The sequence below is a fragment of the Somniosus microcephalus genome, chromosome 5 (genome assembly GCF_052327205.1).
Source record: "Somniosus microcephalus isolate GS21.2 chromosome 5, FLI_Smic_1.0, whole genome shotgun sequence".
Taxonomy (NCBI): Eukaryota; Metazoa; Chordata; class Chondrichthyes; order Squaliformes; family Somniosidae; genus Somniosus; species Somniosus microcephalus.
This window is the reverse complement of record NC_140991.1, coordinates 89,078,510-89,100,002: the sequence shown is the minus strand read 5'-3', so window position 1 is coordinate 89,100,002 and position 21,493 is coordinate 89,078,510. Positions and strand designations below refer to the sequence as shown.

At 47.3% G+C, this 21,493-nt stretch overlaps 1 protein-coding gene across 5 annotated transcripts in view; it reads right to left on the bottom strand.

Annotated features, from left to right (window-relative positions):
- Positions 1-15,302, bottom strand: part of akap9 (A kinase (PRKA) anchor protein 9) — a 316,455-nt gene extending 301,153 nt beyond the window's left edge. For 4 of the 5 annotated variants that reach the window (XM_085987955.1, XM_085987956.1, XM_085987957.1 and 1 more), the window contains exons 1-2: positions 15,142-15,301; positions 9,451-9,696 (exon numbers count right to left, since the gene is read on the bottom strand). In XM_085987955.1, coding sequence (XP_085844081.1) covers positions 9,451-9,696; positions 15,142-15,189 — 294 coding nt within the window. In that variant the 5' untranslated portion in view covers positions 15,190-15,301. Of the gene's footprint in view, positions 1-9,450; positions 9,697-15,141 lie in introns of all 5 variants that reach the window. The other variant, XM_085987959.1, reaches the window with a different exon arrangement.
- Between the last annotated feature and the right edge of the window lie 6,191 nt (positions 15,303-21,493).

Genomic DNA, 21,493 nt, shown 5'->3' with positions numbered 1-21,493 from the left:
GTAGCTAATGTTACCCCACTATTCAAAAAAGGTGGTAGAGAAAAAGCGGGGAATTATAGACCGGTAAGCCCGACATCGGTAGTGGGGAAAATGCTAGAATCTATTATAAAAGATGTAATAGCAGAGCACTTGGTAAGCAGTGACAGGATCGGTCAAAGTCAACATAGATTTACAAAAGGTAAATCATGCTTGACTAATCTACTGGAATTTTTTGAGGATGTAACTGGTAAAATAGATAAGGGAGAACCAGTGGATGTGGTGTATTTGGACTTTCAGAAGGCTTTCGATAAGGTCCCACATAAGAGATTAGCGTGCAAAATTAAGGCACATGGGATTGGGGGCAAGGTATTGACTTGGATAGAGAACTGGTTGGCGGACAGAAAGCAAAGAGTTGGAATAAAAGGGTCGTTTTCCGAGTGGCAGGCAGTGACTAGTGGGGTACCACAAGGATCGGTCCTAGGACCCCAGCTGTTCACAATATATATTAATGATCTGGACGAGGGAATTGGATGTAATATCTCCAAATTTGCAGATGACACAAAGCTGGGTGGGAGGGTAAGCTGTGAGGAGGATTTCGTGAAACTCCAGTACGATTTGGACAGGTTGGGTGATTGGGCAGAAACATGGCAAATGCGCTATAATGTGGATAAATGTGAGGTTATCCACTTTGGTGGCAAAAACAGGAAGGCAGATTATTTGAATGGCAATAGATTGGGAGAAGGGGAAGTGCAAAGAGACCTGGGTGTTCTTGTGCACCAGTCGCTGAAGGTAAGCATGCAGGTGCAGCAGGCAGTTAAGGCGGCAAATGGTATGTTGGCCTTCGTAACAAGAGGGTTCGAGTACAGGAACAAGGATGTCTTGCTACAGTTGTACAGGGCCTTGGTGAGACCGCATCTTGAGTATTGTGTGCAGTTTTGGTCACCTTACCTGAGGAAGGACGTTCTTGCCATGGAAGGAGTGCAGCGAAGATTCACCAGGCTGATACCTGGGATGGCAGGAATGACGTATGAGGAGATTGTGTCGATTGGGCTTATACTCACTGGAGTTTAGAAGATTGAGAGGGGATCTCATCGAAACCTATAAAATTCTGTCAGGCCTGGACAGGCTAGATGCAGGAAGGATGTTTCTGATGGCCGGGGAGTCCAGAACCAGGGGTCATCGTCTAAGGATAAGGGGTAAGCCATTTAGGACTGAAATGAGGAGGAATTTCTTCACCCAGAGAGTGGTGAACCTGTGGAATTCTCTGCCACAGAGGGCGGTGGAGGCCAGTTCATTAAATATATTCAAGAAAGAGTTGGATATATTTCTTGAGGCTAAAGGGATCAAGGGATATGGGGAGAAGGCAGGGACAGGGTACTGAATTTGGATGATCAGCCATGATCTCATTGAATGGCGGAGCAGGCCCGAAGGGCTGAATGGCCTACTCCTGCTCCTATCTTCTATGTTTCTATGTAAGACAGTCACCGCAGAATACCCAGCCTCTGACCTGGTCTTGTCGCCACAGTATTTATGTGGCTGGTTCAGTTAAGTTTCTGGTCAATGGGGACCCCCCCCCCCAGGATGTTGATGGTGGGGGATTCGGCGATGGTAATGCCATTGAATGTAAAGGGGTGGTGGTTAGACTCCCGCTTGTTGGGGATAGTCATTGCCTGGCACTTGTCTGACGTGAATGTTACTCGCCACTTATCAGCCCAAGCCTGAATGTCGTCCAGGTCTTGCTGCATTAGAGCATGGACTGCTTCTTAGGAGGAGTTGCGAATGGAACTGAACACTGCAATCATCAGCGAACATCCCCACTTCTGACCTTATGATGAAGGGAAGGTCATTGATGAAGCAGATGAAGATGGTTGGGCCTGGGACACTGCCCTGAGGGAGTCCTGCAGCGATGTCCTGGGGCTGAGATGATTGACCAACAACCACAACCATCTTTCTTTGTGCTAGGTATGACTCCAACCAGTGGAGCGTTCCACCCCCCCCCCCCATTTCCCATTGACTTCAATAATGGTGAACTACAGTCAGAGAATTAAAAAACCACTCTGAAGATAGGGCATCTGCTAATTTTATTTATTTGTACAAATATGCAACTGTCATAATCTATAATTTGATGTTAAAGAATATTATAAGGACTGATGTACCAGAGATTCTTCTTTAATAAAAGAGGGTATTTTGTACTCCATAACTGTATTCAATCTCAGTAAGGCAAAATAACAAATGCCTCTTCAACTGAAGATAAAACAATACATTTTAAGGAAAAGGAGGTAGTTTCCCAAAGTGGAATTTAAGCATCATTAAAAAATCTGTCACATTCATCCTCCTTGTAAGGACTATCATACAATCAGTTTTCACTTACGAGTTAATACAGGTTTACTCACTTGAGCAATAAAAATTGATTTTCCATAGTTACACACTATTTACTAAATGAACACTCAAAAATTAGGCCCCTCACAATTAATTAAACCTAAAGTATTAAAAAAGATAAACTATTACTCCAAGATATTAATCAGAACTTTAAAAAAAGAACCTTACCACGTGGCGACTGGTCTCCCAATCAGGAACACCTTACCATTCCCAAAGTGGAGCACTGAAAGGCAACACTTCTGCTTCAGACACATCTTGAGTTCTCTCAGAAACAGCAAACTGTGGCCTCAACTAAAACAGAGACTATTCATGCATCTGCTGCATCCCCTCCTTCACTTTGCCCACAGAGCCAAACCTCCCCTCAATCTCCACTTGCGCTAGCCCTAAACTCACATCACTCTAGTTTCTCTCCCATCTCCCCATATGCCCTCTGAGCTCAGCTCATCCATGAGGCCCACTTCTTACTCCCTTGACACCATTCCTACTCAGCAGTTGACCACTCAGCTTCTCATCCTGGTCACCAGGCTAAAGGGGTCCATCTCCTCCGGTACTTTGCCACTCTTTCAAAACCAGTCATCACTCCCTCAACTGCTCGGTCCTCGCAATCGACCACCCCATCCCCAACCTGTCTTTCATCTCCCATGTCCTTCTGTTAAATGAAACTCGAAAACCTCTTTGATGCGCTATCAATTACTCATAAAAGACGGAGAGTTACTAAAAGGCTTTTATAAGCAAAGAACAGAGCATGCCTCTCATGGTTGACTGGGTTCCAAGAAGGCAGGGGGCTGCAGAGCAGTCACCTTTATACCTGGGCCTGTGGGTGGAGCCAGCAGAGACATGCTGAGGCATGCATAGGTACAACAGTGTGCAACAACAGTGAACAACAATAACAGTGGTTTACCACATTCACCCCTTGTTTAAAATTGAGTCCGGCGGGGTGAAGTGTACTAAAGGTTCGTGTAAGTAAGTCTATCAGGTGGCCTTGTATGCCGTCCTGATCGTCGTGGTGGCGGCGGTGATGGTGCAGCATCCAACGTTGAATCAGGCGTCTCATTGAGTGGTTGGGTGGTCAATGACGGGTCCTGGGGCTGCGGCATGCCGTCTAGCGGGGTTGGGTTGTGGGTAGTGGTGGATGGCAATGGTAGTGTTTCAGGGGCACCCGAAGGTGCGAGATCTCGTGTGGAGGCTGTGTCCTCCCGCCCGTCCGGGTACGCTACATAAGCGTACTGGGGGTAGGCGTGGGTAGCGAAGGAGGTGTTTCGGGAGCACCCGAAGGTGCGAGGTCTCGTATGGAGACTGTGTCCTCCCGCCCGTCCGGGTACACCACGTAAGCATACTGAGGGTTGGCATGGAGGAGGCTCACCCTCTCGACCAGGGGGTCCGTCTTATGGGACCTCACGTGCTTCCGCAGTAGGACGGGTCCTGGAGAAGTCAGCCATGTCGGTAACGAGATCCCCGATGTGGACTTCCTGGGGAAGGAGAACATTCTCTCACGAGGGGTGGCATTGGTGGCTGTACAGAGCAGTGACCGAATGGAATGGAGCGCCGCAGGGAGGACCTCCTGCCAGCGAGAGGTCGGAAGGCCCTTAGATTTCAAGTTTAGAAGGACTGCCTTCCAGACCGTCGCATTCTCCCTTTCCACCTGGCCATTCCCCCGGGGGGTTGTAGCTGGTGGTCCTGCTTGTAGCAATACCTCTCGCGAGCAGGTACTGACGAAGTTCGTCGCTCATAAAGGATGAGCCCCTGTCGCTATGAATATAGCTAGGGAAACCGAACAAGGCGAAGAGGTCATTCAGACATTTAATGACCGTGGTACTGGTCATGTCTGAGCAAGGGATGGCAAACGGGAAAACTCGTCAATTATGTTGAGGAAGTACACATTGCGGTCAGAGGAGGGGAGGGGCCCTTTAAAATCGACGCTCAGCCGTTCAAAGGGGCGCGTGGCTTTGATCAGGCTTGCTCTGTCTGGCCTATAAAAATGCGGTTTGCACTCGGCACAGATTTGGCGGTTCCTGGTCCTGACCTCCTCGATGGAATAGGGCAGGTTACGGGATTTGATGAAATGGAAAAACCTGGTGACCCCCGGGTGGCAGAGGTCATTGTGGAGGGTCTTCAGTCTATCGACCTGTGCGTTGGCGCATGTACCACATGATAGGGCATCTGGGGGCTCATTGAGTTTCCCGGGCCGGTACAAGATATCGTAATTGTAGGTGGAGAGTTCGATTCTCCACCTCAAGATCTTGTCGTTCTTGATTTTGCCCCTCTGCTTATTATTAAACATAAAAGCTACTGAACGCTGGTCAGTGAGCAGGGTAAATCGTTTTCCGGCCAGGTAATGCCTCCAATGTCGCACAGCTTCCACAATGGCCTGGGCCTCCTTTTCGACAGAGGAGTGTCGAATCTCGGGGCCCTGGAGGGTCCTTGAGAAAAAGGCCACGGGTCTCCCCGCCTGGTTAAGGGTTGCAGCTAGGACAAAGTCGGATGCGTCGCTCTCCACTTGGAAAGGGATGGACTCATCCACTGCGTGCATCGTGGCCCTTGCAATATCTCTTTTTATGAGAGTGAAGGCTGCACAGGCCTCTGCTGTCAGGGGGAAGGAGGTGGACTTGATGAGGGGTCTGGCTTTGTCCGCATAGTTGGGCATCCACTGAGCATAGTACGAGAAAAACCCTAGGCATCTCTTCAGTGCTTTTTGGCAGTGGGGGAGGGGGAGCTCCATAAGGGGGCGCATCCTGTCGGGGTCGGGGCCGATGACTCCGTTCTCCACTACACAGCCAAGAATGGCAAGGTGCGTGGTACGAAACATACATTTGTCCTTGTTGTATGTTAGGTTCAGCCGCTGGGCCGTACGGAGGAATTTCTCTAGATTAACATCATGGTCCTGCTGGTCGCGGCCGCAGATGGTGACGTTGTCTAGATAGGGGAAAGTGGCCTGGAGCGCGTTCTGGTCAACCATCCGGTCCATCTCCCATTGGAAGACTGAAACCCCATTGGTGACGCCGAAGGGAACTCTGAGGAAGTGGTAGAGACGACCGTCAGCTTCAAAAGCTGTGTACTGGCGGTCCTCAGCCCTGATGGGGAGCTGGTGGTATGCCGACTTCAGATCAATCGTCGAGAACACCCGGTATTGTGCTATCTGATTGACCATGTCAGATATGCGGGGAAGTGGGTATGCATCTAGCTGGGTGTAGCGATTGATCGTCTGGCTGTAGTCAATAACTAGGCGCTGTTTTTCGCCAGTCTTCACTACCACCACTTGTGCTCGCCATGGGCTGGTGCTACTTTCAATAATCCCTTCCTTCAGGAGTCTCGCTACCTCGGATTTAATGAAGCTCCTATCCCCGGCACTGTAACGCCTGCTTTTGGTAGCGATGGGCTTACAGTCGCGGGTGAGGTTAGCGAACAAGGAGGGGGGGGGAACTTTAAGGGTGGAGAGGCTGCAAATGGTGCGCGGCGGGCGATTTAAAAGCTGCTGGCTGCAGACTGTGAGTGGGGGGAGGGGTCCGTCGTATGCTAATGTGACACTTTTAAGGTGGCACTGAAAATCCAACCCCAGTAGAACGGCAGCGCAGAGATGTGGCATGACCAGAAGTTTAAAATTTTTGTATTCTGTGCCCTGTACTGAAAGGGTCACTACACAGTAGCCACCGACGTCCGCTGACTGGGCTTTGGAAGCCAAAGAGATCCGATGGCGCGTCGGCAGGACCGGGAGAGAGTAACTGCGCACCGTGTCGGGGTGGATAAAGCTCTCCGTGCTCCCGCTGTCAAAAAGGCAGGTAGTGGCGCGGCCGTTTACCGTAATGTCCATCATGGACCTGGACAGTTGATGAGGGAGAGATTGGGCCAGCGTATGGTCGAGCGAGTCGATGTGGTCGTCAGATGAGGCGGTGGTTGAGTCCGGGTCCCCCGTGGTTGAAGTTGGAGACGTCCAAGATGGCGGACAAAATGGCGGCGCCCATGATCCCGATCCCCACGCGGCTGGGGGAGCCCAAGATGGCAGACAAGATGGCTGCCCCCACGGTTCGCACGTGGCGCTGGCGGTTTTACCTTTGCAGGCGCTGACATAGTGTCCTTTCTTCCCGCAGCTGGAGCAGGTAGCGTTTCTCGCCGGGCAGCGTGCTCTGGGGTGTTTTGCCTGGCCACAAAAATAACATTTCTGTGCCTTGGACATCGCAGCAGCAGTTGAAGGTGGCGGTCCCATGACCCAAGGTTGTGGCGTCCACGTTGCGGAGCGGTTAGGGGAGAAGGCGTCCATATTCCTGTGGGCCGCGTCGAGCGAGAGCGCGAGGGACACTGCCTTTCTCAGGTCCATTTCTCCCTTTTCCAACAGTCTCTGCCGGGAGTAGTCAGACCTTAGACCCGCAACGAAAGCATCTCAGATCAGTCCCTCCGTGTGTGCTGCGGCTGATACTTCTTTGCAATCGCAGCCTCGGCCGAGTATCCGTAGTGCCCGTAGGAAGGCCTCCACCGATTCCCCGGGCTGCTGTCTGCGGGATCTTAAGAGGTGCCTGGCATAGACCGTATTTACCGGGCGTGCGTATTGCCCTTTTAGCAGATCGATAGCCGCCGCGTAGGTCGTCGCGTCCTGGATTATTGTATAAACTTGGTGGCTCACCTTTGAGGCCAGGATTTCCAGCTTGTTTTCGTCCAGGGTCACAGTTGAGGCTTGCAGGTAAGCCTCGAAGCAACGCAGCCAATGCGCGAATTTGGTAGCCGAACCCGCTTCTTGGGGGTCTAGGTCCAGGCATGTTGGTCTGAGGGCTCGCAGCAGCTCCTGCTGCTCAGCGTTTGGTGCAGCAGCCTGCTGCTCAGCGTTTGTTGCCAACATTTTGTTTTTGCTAATAAAATTGGTGCGCTATCAATCACTCATAAAAGACGGAGAGTTAGGAGAGTAACTAAAAGGCTTTTATTAGCAAAGAACAGAGCATGCCTCTCATGGTTGACTGGGTTCCAAGAAGGCAGGGGGCTGCAGAGCAGTCACCTTTATACCTGGGCCGGTGGGTGGAGCCAGGGGCGGAGCCAGCAGAGACATGCTGAGGCATGCATAGGTACGACAGTGTGCAACAACAACGGTGAACAACAATAACAGTGGTTTACCACACTCTTCAATCAGCTTTCCGTCCCTGAAATGACCTAACCAAAGTCAGGAATGACATCCTCTGTGACGGTGGTGCATTCGCCCTACTTGACCTCTCTGCAGCCTTTGGCACAATCAACCACACTGTCCTCTTCCAGTGCCTTTCCTTATCTAGCTCAGGGGGATTGCCCTCCCCACCAGATCATAGTCACACCAATGGCTTCGCTTACCGCTCACGCACTATAACCTCCAGATTGCCCCAAGGATCTATCCTTGATTCACTCTTCTTCCTCATCATGCTGCATCCCGCTCACTTATCACTCCTATCCTTGCCGACTTACACTGGCTCCAGGTCCCCCGAAGCCTCCAATTTATCATTTGCATCTTTTTATAGCCTCGCCCCTCCCTATCCAAGAAATCTCTTCCTGCCACACAACCCTTCCTGCACTCTCTATTCCTCCGACTCTCGCCTCTTGTGCATCCCCATCCCGTTTGCCCCACCATTGGCAACCATACCTTCAACTACCTAGGCCCCATTCTCCCAAATTCCTTCCCTAAACCCCTCAGCCTCTCTACCTCCTTTAAACACACCTCTTTGATCAAGCTTTTAGTCAACCATTCTATTATCTCCCTCCTTGGCTCTGCATCCATTTTTCTCAGATTACACTTCTGAGAGGGTTGGGTGAAGTTGTTGTTACCACCACTACAAGATAACATTTAAAAAAAAATAAACATGATGCTTCCCCACCCGCCCCCCCAAGCATACTTAAAGTCAAGACTAATTTAAACCTTTTAGCCCTGGTATCATTCTGGTGAATCTGCGCTGCAGCCTCTCCAAGGACATCCTTCCAGAACTGAACGCAGTACTCCTGATGCAGTCTAACCAGAGCTTTATACAACTGTAACATAACTTCCACCCCTTTGTATTCCAGCCCAAAATATTCCAGCAGAAAGATGAAAAGAGCAAGAGAGAGAGAGAAAGAGAAAAAAAGAGAAAGAGGAGGGGAAAAACGGTTATATTAAATACTTTAAAATGAATTTTGTATTTTGTTCCAAAATGTAATTAGCTAATTTCACCTTCTGCATTTTGGGACAAACATAAAACTCATTTTGTAAAGAAGCATTTTCAAAATTATTTGTGCTATCAAATGAAATGTTGAACATGTACAACTTGTACCAGTCTAAGTGTTCTTCCTAAATCCACAATAATAATGTAAGTCATGTTATTTCATGGGTACCCATATAGTTTAATAACGGTCAATGCCTTGAGAACACAAAAGCGATATAAAAAATTTTTGTTTGAGGTGAATTTCTTCCCTATATTTTAATTCAAAAATCTGGCAAATATTTAGCAATTAGCCCTCCATGTAACACCATGCTTTTAAAATTAAAAAGCTGTTTATTACAAAAAATTATACGCTTATTACACTTGTTTTCACACTTATATAGCAGTGGGTTATAATCTTAGCAGCGCATTCACAAGAGGGTACACTTTGTTTGTTTATATTTCTACAGTAATTTAACAAATTTCAGGTATAAAACATGCACAGTTTGGGACAATATAGTCAGACTGGGGCACACAGAAGCTATCCCACCCCTACGAGGATGTTTTTTGGGTTAGGTCACTTTTTCTGAACAGTTGGAAGCCAGTGGGTAGCACAACTCCCACCGCTAGAGGTAAAATGTATTCCACCTCCCCCATTGCAACAAAGTTCTACTCCTCCAACCACAAACATGTGGATTAGGTACCTGTGGGACATATGCCAGCGAGAGCGCATGATGTATGGACTCAGTTTAGAACTGGGAAACTATCATGTAATTGGGCCCTCTTACTGTAGAACTACACAACAGGACCCCTCTCACAAACACCACAAGACACTCCTGCAGAGGGAGAGATAGGTTAATGCCAGCGAGAGCACACAATACTTATGGTCCCCAGCTGTACGTCAACAAACTTTTGCTAATTCATCACATTTTATTGAAGTGGACAAAAACAAGACACAAATAGTTCTCACCTCAATCGTATAGGTCTGGTCCTGTTTGATTATATCTCCACTGTGTAAAGTTCTATTAATGATGAACTCTGCACCATCCCCTGCTGGTCCTCTCTCGGCACTAGTCTTAACACCTTGCAGCTGATGCTTAGTTGTGTCATGTTGTATTTGCTCCTCCACTTTGCTTGCTACTTTTTTCTTCTTCTTCTGTTTTTTTCCTGGATTTTGAAGATCAGTCTGAGCTTTCCGTTGCCGGAATTGGGCAAGCTGCAAAATAAAAAATTTGATCAAAACTTTTTATATCACCAGAACCTTTACTATAGTTATACAAGATCTTACAGTTATAGGTTGCAGTGCAGCATTGAATTAATGCTAACAGAAACTGAAACACTAAAATAAATTGTGACTGACAAAGGTAAACTATCCCTCCTCGTCCTTCTTGACTTGTCTGCAGCCTTTGACACGGTTGACCACTCCATCCTCCTCCAACGCCTCTCCACCGTCGTCCAGCTGGGTGGGACTGCACTCGCCTGGTTCCATTCTTATCAATCTAATCGTAGCCAGAGAATCACCTGCAACGGCTTCTCTTCCCACTCCCGCATCGTTACCTCTCTGTCCCCCAAGGATCAATCCTTGGCCCCCTCCTATTTCTCATCTACATGCTGTCCCTTGGCGACATCATCCGAAAACACATTGTCAGTTTCCACATGTACGCTGACGACACCCAGCTCTACCTCAGCACCACTTCTCTCGACCCCTCCGCGGTCTCTAAATTGTCAGACTGCTTGTCCGGTATCCAGTAGTGGATGAGCAGAAATTTTCTCCAATTAAATATTGGGAAGACCGAAGCCATTGTTTTTGGTCCCCGCCAAAAACTCCGTTCCCTACCCACTGACTCCATCCCTCTCCCTAGCATCTGTCTGAGGCTGAACCACACTGTTCGCAACCTTGGTGTCATATTTGACCCTGAAATGAGCTTCCGACCACATATCCACGCCATCACTAAGACTGCCTATTTCCACCTCCGTAACATCGCCCGTCTCCGCCAGTGCCTCAGCTCATCCGCTGCGGAAACCCTCATCCATGACTTTGTTACCTCTAGACTCGACTAGCTTAATTCATCATTTTAAAGCTGAGATCTAGGGTATAAAAGCATATGGAGCCAAGGCAGGTGGATGGAGTTAAGATACAGATCAGCCATGATCTCACTGAATGGCGGAACAGGCTCAAGAGGCTGAACAGCCTACTCCTGTTCCTACATTCCTATATGCAAATCGAGTATGAAACAGTGATTCATTTAACTAAATTGGACTATACCAGGGCTACATTACTTGAATAAACTGTACACAGTTTTCCAAAGCCATTCCAAGCTCAAAAGACAAAATTGAATCAGTAATAATAGTAGCACTGCTAATAGATTCAGAATGACCTCTAACCCAGGATAATGCTGAAGGGATCATCTAGAAACAAATGTATTTTCTTTTTAACATAAAAATGTAGTTTAAAATTAGAGAGTAATAAATATAGGCTAATAAATAGTTGACAAAATGGCATTATAAATCAAATAATTCTGATGAGCTTCATTTATTAAATGCACAAATTAAAAATGAATCAATTTAAGCTAGAATCTCAAAGTTGAACTTTTGTCATATTCACTGCCAGCTGCACATCATTTTATAATGCAGTTACTTAACTTTAATTTTATTTACAGTAGTCTCACTGAACATAAAGATGGAATGACATAGATGAAAAGGAAAGTGATAGGGACCTTCACCTGCATGTCATCATAACTGACACTACTGTCTCACCATTTATTTTTGCACTCAATGCCAAAGGAAATTAATGAGACAATGGGGCAGAATTTGCAGTCGGTACAACGGCGTATTCTCAGAGTACTCTAAGATGCTGTACATTGCAAGTTGGATGAATTAGCTGCACAAATAGAGGTAAATGAATATGATTTGATTGGGATTACGGAAACATGGCTCCGGGGTGGCCAAGGCTGGGAACTCAACATCCAGGGGTATTCGATATTCAGGAAAGATAGGCAAAAAGGAAAGGGAGGTGGGGTAACATTGCTGGTTAAAGACGGGATTAACACAATTGTAAGGAAGGATATTAGCTCTGATGATGTGGAATCTGTATGGGTAGAACTGAGAAAAACCAAGGGGCAGAAAACGTTAGTGGGAGTGGTATATAGACCTCCAAACAGTAATGCGGAGGTTGGGGATGGCATTAAAAAGGGAAATTAGAGAAGCGTGCAATAAGGGCACAGCAGTCATCATGGGTGACTTTAATCTACATATAGATTGGGCTAACCAAATTAGTAACAATACTGTGGAGGAGGAATTCCTGGAGTGTTTACGGGATGGTTTCCTGGACCAATATGGAGAGGAACCAACCAGAGATCAGGCCATCTTAGACTGGGTATTATGTAATGAGAAAGAATTAATTAGCAATCTTGTTGTACGAGGCCCCTTCGGTCGGAGCGATCATAATATGATAGAATTCTTCATTAAGATGGAGAATGAAGTAGTTGACTCAGAGACTAGGGTCCTGAATTTAAGTAAAGGAAACTATGATGGTCTGAGGCGCGAGTTGGTTAGGATTGATTGGGGAATGTCACTCAAAGGGTTGACGGTGGATAGGCAATGGCAAGCATTCAAAGACTGCATGGATGAACTACAGAAATTGTTCATCCCAGTATGGCATAAAAATAAAACAAAAAATGTGACTCAACCGTGGCTAACAAGGGAAATTAGGGATAGCATAAGATCCAAGGAGAGAACATATAAATTGGCCAGAAAAAGCAGTAAACTTGAGGATTGGGAGCAGTTTAGGATTCAACAAAGGAGGACAAAGGGATTAATTAAGATGGGGAAAATTGAATAGGAGAGTAAGCTTGCAGGGAACATAAAAACTGACTGTAAAAACTTCTATAGATATGTGAAGAGAAAAAGATTTGGTGAAGTCAAACGTAGGTCCCTTGCAGTCAGAATCAGGGGACTTTATAATGGGGAACAAAGAAATGGCTGACCAATTAAATACATATTTTGGTTCTGTCTTCACAAAGGAGGACACAAATAACCTCCCAGAGATGTCGGGGAACATAGGGTCTGATGAAGGGGAGGAACTGAAAGAAATCAGTATTTGTAAGGAAATGGTGTTAAGGAAATTGATGGGACTGAAGGCCGATAAATCCCCAGGGCCTGATAATCTACATCCTAGGGTACTTAAGGAAGTGGCCCTAGAAATAGTAGCTGCATTGCTGATCATCTTCCAACATTCGATGGAATCTGGAACAGTACCCATAGATTGGAGGGTAGCTAATGGTAGGGAGAAAACGGGGAACTGCAGACCGGTAAGCCTGACATCGGCAGTGGGGAAAATGCTAGAGTCCATTATAAAGGATGTAATAGCTGAGCACTTGGAAAACAGTGACAGGATCAGACAAAGTCAACATGGATTTACAAAAGGTAAATCGTGCTTGACTAATCTACTGGAATTTTTTGAGGATGTAACTGGTAAAATAGATAAGGGAGAACCAGTGGATGTGGTATATTTGGACTTGCAGAAGGCTTTCGATAAGGTCCCGCATAAGAGGTTAGCGTGTAAAGTTAAGGCACATGGGATTGGGGGCAAGGTATTGACTTGGATAGAAAACTGGTTGGCAGACAGAAAGCAAAGAGTTGGAATAAACGGTCTTTTTCCGAGTGGCAGGCAGTGACTAGTGGGGTACCGCAGGGATCGGTCCTTGGACCCCAGCTATTCACAATATATATTAATGATCTAGACGAGGGAACTAGATGTAATATCTCCAAATTTGCAGACGACACAAAGCTGGGTGGGCGTGTGTACTGTGAGGAGGATGCCGAGAAACTCCAGTATGATTTGGACAGGTTGGGTGATTGGGCAGAAGCATGGCAGATGCAATATAACGTAGATAAATGTGAGGCTATCCACTTTGGTGGCAAAAACAGGAAGGCAGATTATTATCTGAATGGCAATAGATTGGGCGAAGGGGAAGTGCAACGAGACCTGGGTGTCCTTGTGCACCAGTCGCTGAAGGTAAGCATGCAGGTGCAGCAGGCAGTTAAGAAGGCAAATGGTATGTTGGCCTTCGTAGCGAGAGGCTGAGAGTACAGGAACAAGGATGTCTTGCTGCAGTTGTACAGGGCCTTGGTAAGACCACATCTTGAGTATTGTGTGCAGTTTTGGTCGCCTTATCTGAGGGAGGATGTTCTTGCCATGGAAGGAGTTCAGCGAAGATTCACCAGGCTGATACCTGGGATGGCAGGAATGACGTATGAGGAGAGATTGGGTCGATTGGGCTTATACTCGCTGGTGTTTAGAAGAATGAGAGGGGATCTCATTGAAACTTATAAAATTCTGACAGGACTGGACAGACTAGATGCAGGTAGAATGTTCCCGATGGTCAGGGAGTCCAGAACCAGGGGTCACAGTCTAAGGATAAGGGGTAAGCCATTTAGGACAGAGATGAGGAGGAATTTCTTCACCCAGAGAGTGGTGAACCTGTGGAATTCTCTACCACAGAAAGCAGTAGAGGCCAATTCATTAAATATATTCAAGAGTTGGATATATTTCTTAAGGCTAAAGGGATCAAGGGGTATGGGGAGAAAGCAGGGACCAGGTACTGAATTTGGATGATCAGCCATGATCACATTGAATGGCGGAGAAGGCTCGAGGGGCCGCATGGCCTACTCCTACTCCTATCTTCTATGTTTCTATGTTAATTTATTCTTGCAGACACAATGCCGCTACAAAACAATCAAATTCTGACAACTTTAATGCAACCAAATTATAAATTAAGTTCTGCTGTGATGTATGTTGCATATGTAAAACATTTACACCATCAGAAATGTATGGATATCTATAGCATGAAGTGCTTAATTCTGCAAACTTTAATGTGCACATAAATGGAGTTGCCACTATTCATGCACAATGCATAACCTTGTAATTTCTCAACTAGAATAGGTACCAATAATCTGACGTTTGGACAGTTGGTCAAATAATTTTAGCATAAAAGAACCACGTCTGCTAGTAGGACTACTCATTAGCAATACAAAATTCTAAATCTGAAAACATGCAACAAATTGTACACTTTAGAAGCAGCTGTTAAAGTTCTGCAACCTTGTTACACTCGAGCAGCTTTCTCTCCAGCCTTCACAAGATGTATTATCTTAAATGTACTTGAAGATAACATGCACTACATTGAATTGACATTATTAATAGCTGTTACACAGAGTAATACGGATAACAAAACAAACTTTTCATTAAAAAAAAGATACAGTATTTACAAATGCACTGTTTAAAAACATCTTTGTTCGTGTTGTTTAGGTTTCTCTGTCAGTCGATTTCGCAGGTACATCCCTCTAGCAAATGTCTTTGTATTCATTCTGTTTAACACGTTTACTTCAACTCCAGCGCGCAACAAAAGCCTAAACCGTGATCGACACCCTCCTGTCACCTCACGTAAACAAAACAAAAGCACTTATATTAGAGGCCTACAAACCGACTGCAGTTTGCTGAAGCCTGCGAAGCCAATGGCAAAGCTCAGAAGGACGGCAAAGCGCGTCGATCGGCACCTGGAGATGGGGCGTCGGGCTGGGTTCATTTAAACAAAAAGCGCCGGGCTCAGCTGTAACATTCCCCAACCCTCCTTGCCCGCCCTTCGGCAATGGGGACTCTTACCTTGGCTTTGCCCGCCTCCAGCTTCTTCCGCCTCTCCTCGTCTTCCATGGCTGTGAGAGAGAAGCGACAGGTCAGTCAGTGACACGTTAGCAGCGCCCGCCTGCCCGCCGCCGTTCCAAACAAGCGGCCCACTGCGCATGACACACGCAACACCGCGCACGAGCCGCCTCCGCGCCCTGCATTTCGGCCAATAGAGCGCGCGGCCGCTGCATGCTTGCACAATGTAGTTACAATTCTATCACTCGGGGTGGGGTAGCTATATTGGTGCAACCAAAATAAACTGTAACTTTAAAAAAATTAAAGGAAACTCAACAACTTAAATTAAGAAATAACAACAGAAAATGCAGGAAAATCTCAGCAGGCCAGGCAACATCCGTGGAAAGAAATTAGAGTCAACGTTTCGGGTCAAAACCCTTTATTTCGGATTTCCAGCATCTGCAGTATTTTGCTAACTTAAATTAAGATGTTATTCCCGAGTGGTGATGATGCACTCCGGCCCCTGCGCTCCATCTCCAGGGCCACTCGGGTGTTGGGGTGGGGTAGGTCTTTTTGGTGAAGCAATAAACAAATAAACTAACTTAAAAAAGCATTAAATGAAACTTAACAACTTGAATTAAAATTCTATTCCCGGGCGTGATGATGCACTCCAGTCCCTGCGGCGCTCACCGGTCGCGGAAGGCCTCGAGCGTACCGGCGGATGTCGCGTGCTCCATCTCCAGGGCCACTCGGGCGTCGGGGTGGAGTAGGTGGGAAAGAACACAGCAGTAAGTAAGGCCCGACTAGCTCAAGGCATGATGAAAAGAAGCAACCTTCTGCAATAAGCCAGGTGAAGAACATAAATGTCGAGGAACTCAACCTGTTGCAGTGGCACCGTTCACCTCCAATGATAGAAAAGAAACGACTATCCCATTAGTCCTTTTTTTTTAAAAGGAAGTCTTGCATTTATACAGCGCCTTTCACGACTTCACCCCCAAAGCGCTTTACAGCCAATGAAGTATTTTTGAAGTGTAGTCACTGTAATAATGTAGGGAACGTGGCAGCCAATTTGCGCACAGCAAGCTCCCACAAACAGCAATGTGATAATGACCAGATGATCCATTTTTAGGTGTTGGTTGAGGGTTATATATTGGCCAGGACACCGGGGAAAACTCCCCTGCTCTTCAGTGTCCTGGGATCTTTTACGTTCACCTGAGAGGGCAGACAGGACCTCGGTTTAAAAACAACAACAACTTGCATTTATAAAGTGCCTTTAACATAGTAAAACATCCCAAGGCACTTCACAGGAGCGTCATCAAACACTGAGCCACATGAGATAGGGCAGGAAAGTGGTGTGTTTTAAACGCGTCTTAAAGGAGGAGAGGCTTAGGGAGGGAATTCCAGAGCTTAGAGCCAAGGTAGCTGAAGGCACAGCCACCAATGGTGGAGCAATTAAAATTGGGGATGTGCATGTCTCATCCAAAAGATAGCACCTCCAACAGTGCAGCATTCCCTTAATACTGCACTGGAGTAGGTTATTAAGGTGATGAAAAAGCTCTCTCGCTGAGTTTACGTAGTTATGTGGGGCGGTCTGCTTTCTCTGACACAAGAGTGCTGGGTGTAGGCAGTATAACCATGGCTGTTTGCTCACATCACACACAGAAATACTGATGTTTCACCACGAAAGACAATATGCTGTAACTGGGATATTAAAGGTACTGGTATTAAAATAATTATCTGGCCTTAAATGACAGCCAACTGCATTGATAGTACTTGTCTCTGAGCCAGAAGGTTCTGGCTTCAAGCATTGCACGAGGTGTTGAGCTCATAATCTAGACTGGCACTTACAGGGAATGGTAGCATAGTGGTTATGTTACTGGACTAGTAATCCAAAGGCTTGGGATAATGTGCTACAAATGACTGGCTTGCTAGGCCATTTCAGAGGACAGTTAAGAGTCAAATCCCACCATGGCAGCTGGGGAATTTAAATTTCAGTTAATTAAATAAATTTGGAATAAATAAAGTCATAGTCATAGAGTCATAATGGCACAGAAGGAGGCCATTCGGCCCACTGAATCTGTGCCGGCTCTCTGCAGAGCAATCGAGTCAGTCCCATTCCCCTGCTCTAACCCCGTAGCCCTGCAAGTTTATTTCCCTCAAGTACCTATCCAGTCTCCCTTTGAAAACATTGAGTGTGTCCGCTTCCATCACTTCCATCGGCAGCGAGTTCCAGGTCATCACCACTCGCTGCGTAAAAGAGTTTTCCCTCAAGACTCCCCTGTATCTCTTGCCCAAAAGCTTAAATCTGTGTCCCCTAGTCCTTGTACCATCAACTAGTGGGAGCAGCCTTTCCCCGTCTAGCCTATCCAAACCCATCATAATCTTGTACACCTCTATCAAATCACCCCTCAACCTCCTTTGCTCTAATGAAAACAAATCCAGCTTCTCCAACCTGTGCTTGTAGCTAAGATCCCCCATCCCCGGAACTTTTCTGTTAAATCTCCTCTGCACCCCCTCAAGTGCCTTCACATCCTAGTATCAGTAATGGTGACCATGAAACTATTGGATTGTTGTAAAAACCCATCTGGTCCACTAATGTTTTTGAAGGAAGGAAATCTATATGTGACTCCAGACCCACAGCAATGTGGTTGACTCTTAACTATCCTCTGAAATGGCCTGGCAAGCTACTCATTTGTAGCAAACTGCTACAAGAAACAATAATAAGAATAAAACTGGATGGACCGCCCACCATCGACCTAGGCACTGGCTTCAGACAGGACAACGGCACACCCAGCCCAGTCGACCCTGCAAAGTCCTCCTCACTAACATCTGGGGACTTGTGCCAAAATTGGGAGAGCTGTCCCACAGACTAGTCAAACAATAGCCTGACATAGTCATACACACAGAATCATACCTTTCAGCCAATGTGCCAGACTCCTCCATCACCATCCCTGGGTCTGTCCTGGCCCATCAGCAGGACAGACCCACCAGAGGCACAGTGGTATACAGTCGGGAGGGAGTGGCCCTAGGAATCTTCAACATTGACTTTGGACCCGATGAAGTCTCATGGCTTCAGGTCAAGCATGGGCAAGGAAACCTCCTGCTGATTACCACATACCGCCCTCCTTCAGCTGATGAATCAGTACTCCTCCATGTTGAACACCACTTGGAAGAAGCACTGAGGGTAGCAAAGGCACAGAATGTACTCTGGGTGGGGGACTTCAATATCAATCACCAAGAGTGGCTCAGTAGAACCACTACTGACCGAGCTGGCTGAATCCCGAAGGACATAGCTGCCAAACTGGGCCTGTGGCAGGTTGTGAGAGAACCAACATGAGGGAAAAACTTACTTGACCTCGTCCTCACCAATCTACCTTTCGCAGATGCATCTATCTATGACAGCATTGGCAGCAGTGACCACCGCAAAGTCCTTGTGGCGATGAAGTCGTGTCTTCACATTGAGGACACCCTTCATCGTGTTGTGTGGCACTACCACCGTGCTAAATGGGATAGATTCAGAACAGATCTAGCAGTTCATAACTGGGCATCCATGAGGTGCTGTCGACCATCAGCAGCAGCAGAATTGTATTCTAACACAATCTGTAACCCCATGGCCCAGCATATCCCTCGCTCTACCATTACCATCAAGCCAGGAGACCAACCCTGGTACAATGAGGAGTGCAGAAGAGCATGCCAGGAGCAGCACCAGGCGTACCTAAAAATGAGGTGCCAACCTGGGGAAGCTGCAACACAGGACTACATGTATGCTTAACAGCGGAAGCAGCGTGCTATAGACAGAACTAAGTGATCCCACAATCAACAGATCAGATCAAAGCTCTGCAGTCCTGCCATATCCAGTCGACAACGAACAAGGTGAGGAGGCTCCATGAATATCCCCATCCTTAATGATGGTGGAGTCTAGCACGTGAGTGCAAAAGACAAGGTTGAAACGTTTGCAATCATTTTCAGCCAGAAGTGTCGAGTGGATGATCCATCTCGGCCTCCTCTGGAGGTCCCCACCATCACAGAAGCCAGTCTTCAGGCAATTCGATTCACACCATGTGACATCAAGAAACGGCGGAGCGCACTGGATACAGCAAAGGCTATGGGTCCTGACAGCATCCCAGCTGTCATGCTGAAGACTTGTGCTCCAGAACTAGCCGTGCCTCTAGCCAAGCTGTTCCAGTGCAGCTACAACACTGGCATCTACCCGACAATGTGGAAAACTGCCCAGGTATGTTTTGTCCACAAAAAAAATGCCAAATCCAATCTGGCCAATTACTGCCCCATCAGTCTACTCTCAATCATCAGCAAAGTGATGTGAGGTATCATAGACAGTGCTATCAAGTGGCACTTACACACCAATTACCTACTCACCAATGCCCAGTTTGGGTTCCGCTCCGACCACTCAGCTCCAGACCTCATTACAGCCTTGGTCCAAACATGGACAAAAGAGCTGAATTCCAGAGGTGAGGTGAGAGTGACTGCCCTTGACACCAAGGCAGCATTTGACCGAGTGTGGCATCAAAGAGCTCTAGTAAAATTGAAGTCAATGGGAATTGGGGGGGGAAACTCTCCATTGGCTGGAGTCATACTTAGCACAAAGGAAGGTGGTTGTGGTTGTTGGAGCTCAATCATCACAGTCCCAGGACATCGCTGCAGGAGTTCCTCAGGGCAGTGTCCTCGGCACAACAATCTACAGCTGCTTCATCAATGACCTTCCCTCCATCATAAGATCAGAAGTGGGGATATTCGCCGATGACTGCACAGTGTTCAGCGCCATTCACAGCCCCTCATCAAATGAAGCAGTCCATGCCCACATGCAAGAAGACCTGGCCGACATTCAGGCTGGGGCTGATAAGTGGCAAGTAACATACATGCCTCACAAGTGCCAGGCAATGACTATCTCCAACAAACGAGAGTCTAACCACCTCCCCTTGACATTCAACGACATTACCATCGCCGAATTCCCCACCATCAACATCCTGGGGGGTCACCGTTGACCAGAAACTTAACTGGACCAGCCACCTAAATACTGTGGCAACAAGAGCGGGTCAGAGGCTGGGTATTCTGCGGCGAGTGTCTCACCTCCTGACTCCCCAAAGCCTTTCCACCATCTACAAGGCACAAGTCAGGTGTGTGATGGAATACTTTCCACTTGCCTGGATGAGTGCAGCTCCAATAACACTCAAGAAGCTCAACACCATCCAGGACAAAGCAGCCCGCTTGATTGGCACCCCATCCACCATCTTAAACATTCACTCCCTCCACCATGGGCACATCGTGTCTGCAGTGTGTAGCATCTACAAGATGCATTGCAGCAACTCACCAAGGCTTAGAGTCATAGAGTAATACAGCACGGATAGAGGCCCTTCGGCCCATCGTGTCCGCGCCGGCCATCAAGCCCTGTCTAATCTAATCCCATATTCCAGCATTTGGCCCGTAGCCTTGTATGCTATGGCATTTCAAGTGCACATCCAAATGCTTCTTAAATGTTGTGAGGGTTTCTGCCTCCACAACCCTTTCAGGCAGTGAGTTCCAGACTCCAACCACCCTCTGGGTGAAAAAGTTCTTTCTCAAATCCCCTCTAAACCTCCCGCCCTTTACCTTGAATCTATGCCCCCTAGTTATTGACCCCTCTACTAAGGGAAAAAGCTCCTCAGCATCCATCCTATCTATGCCCCTCATAATTTTGTACACCTCAATCATGTCCCCCCTCAGCCTCCTCAGCTCCAAGGAAAACAAACCCAACCTGCCCAGTCTCTCCTCATAGCTGAAGCGCTCCAGCCCTCCAGTACCTCCCAAACCAGCGACCTCTACCACCTAGAAGGACAAGGGCAGCAGGCGCAAGGGAACACCATCACTTGCAAGTTCCTCTCTGTAGTGTATGTACCATAGAAACATAGAAGATAGGAGCAGGAGTAGGCCATTCAGCCCTTCGAGCCTGCTCCGCCATTCAACGAGATCATGGCTGATCATCCAAACCCTAGCACCCGGTCCCTACACCGATAGCCATCCCACCCAAGCCCTATCCCCGTAACCCCGTAACCCCACATATTTAATCCCCCCTAACACTAAGGGCCAATTTTTATCATGGCCAATCAACCTAACCCGCACATCTTTGGACTGTGGGAGGAAACCGGAGCACCCGGAGGAAACCCACGCAAACACGGGGAGAATGTGCAAACTCCACACAGACAGTCACCCGAGGCCGGATTTGAACCCGGGTCCCTGGCGCTGTGAGGCAACAGTGCTAACCACTATGCTACCTTTAAGAGAGAACTACTTTTACAGCTCCTGTATACTGTAGTACCGGCAGTGACCACACCTGTATATAAGCCTTGAGCATGCCTCTGTACTGTTAGTCTTTAGACTA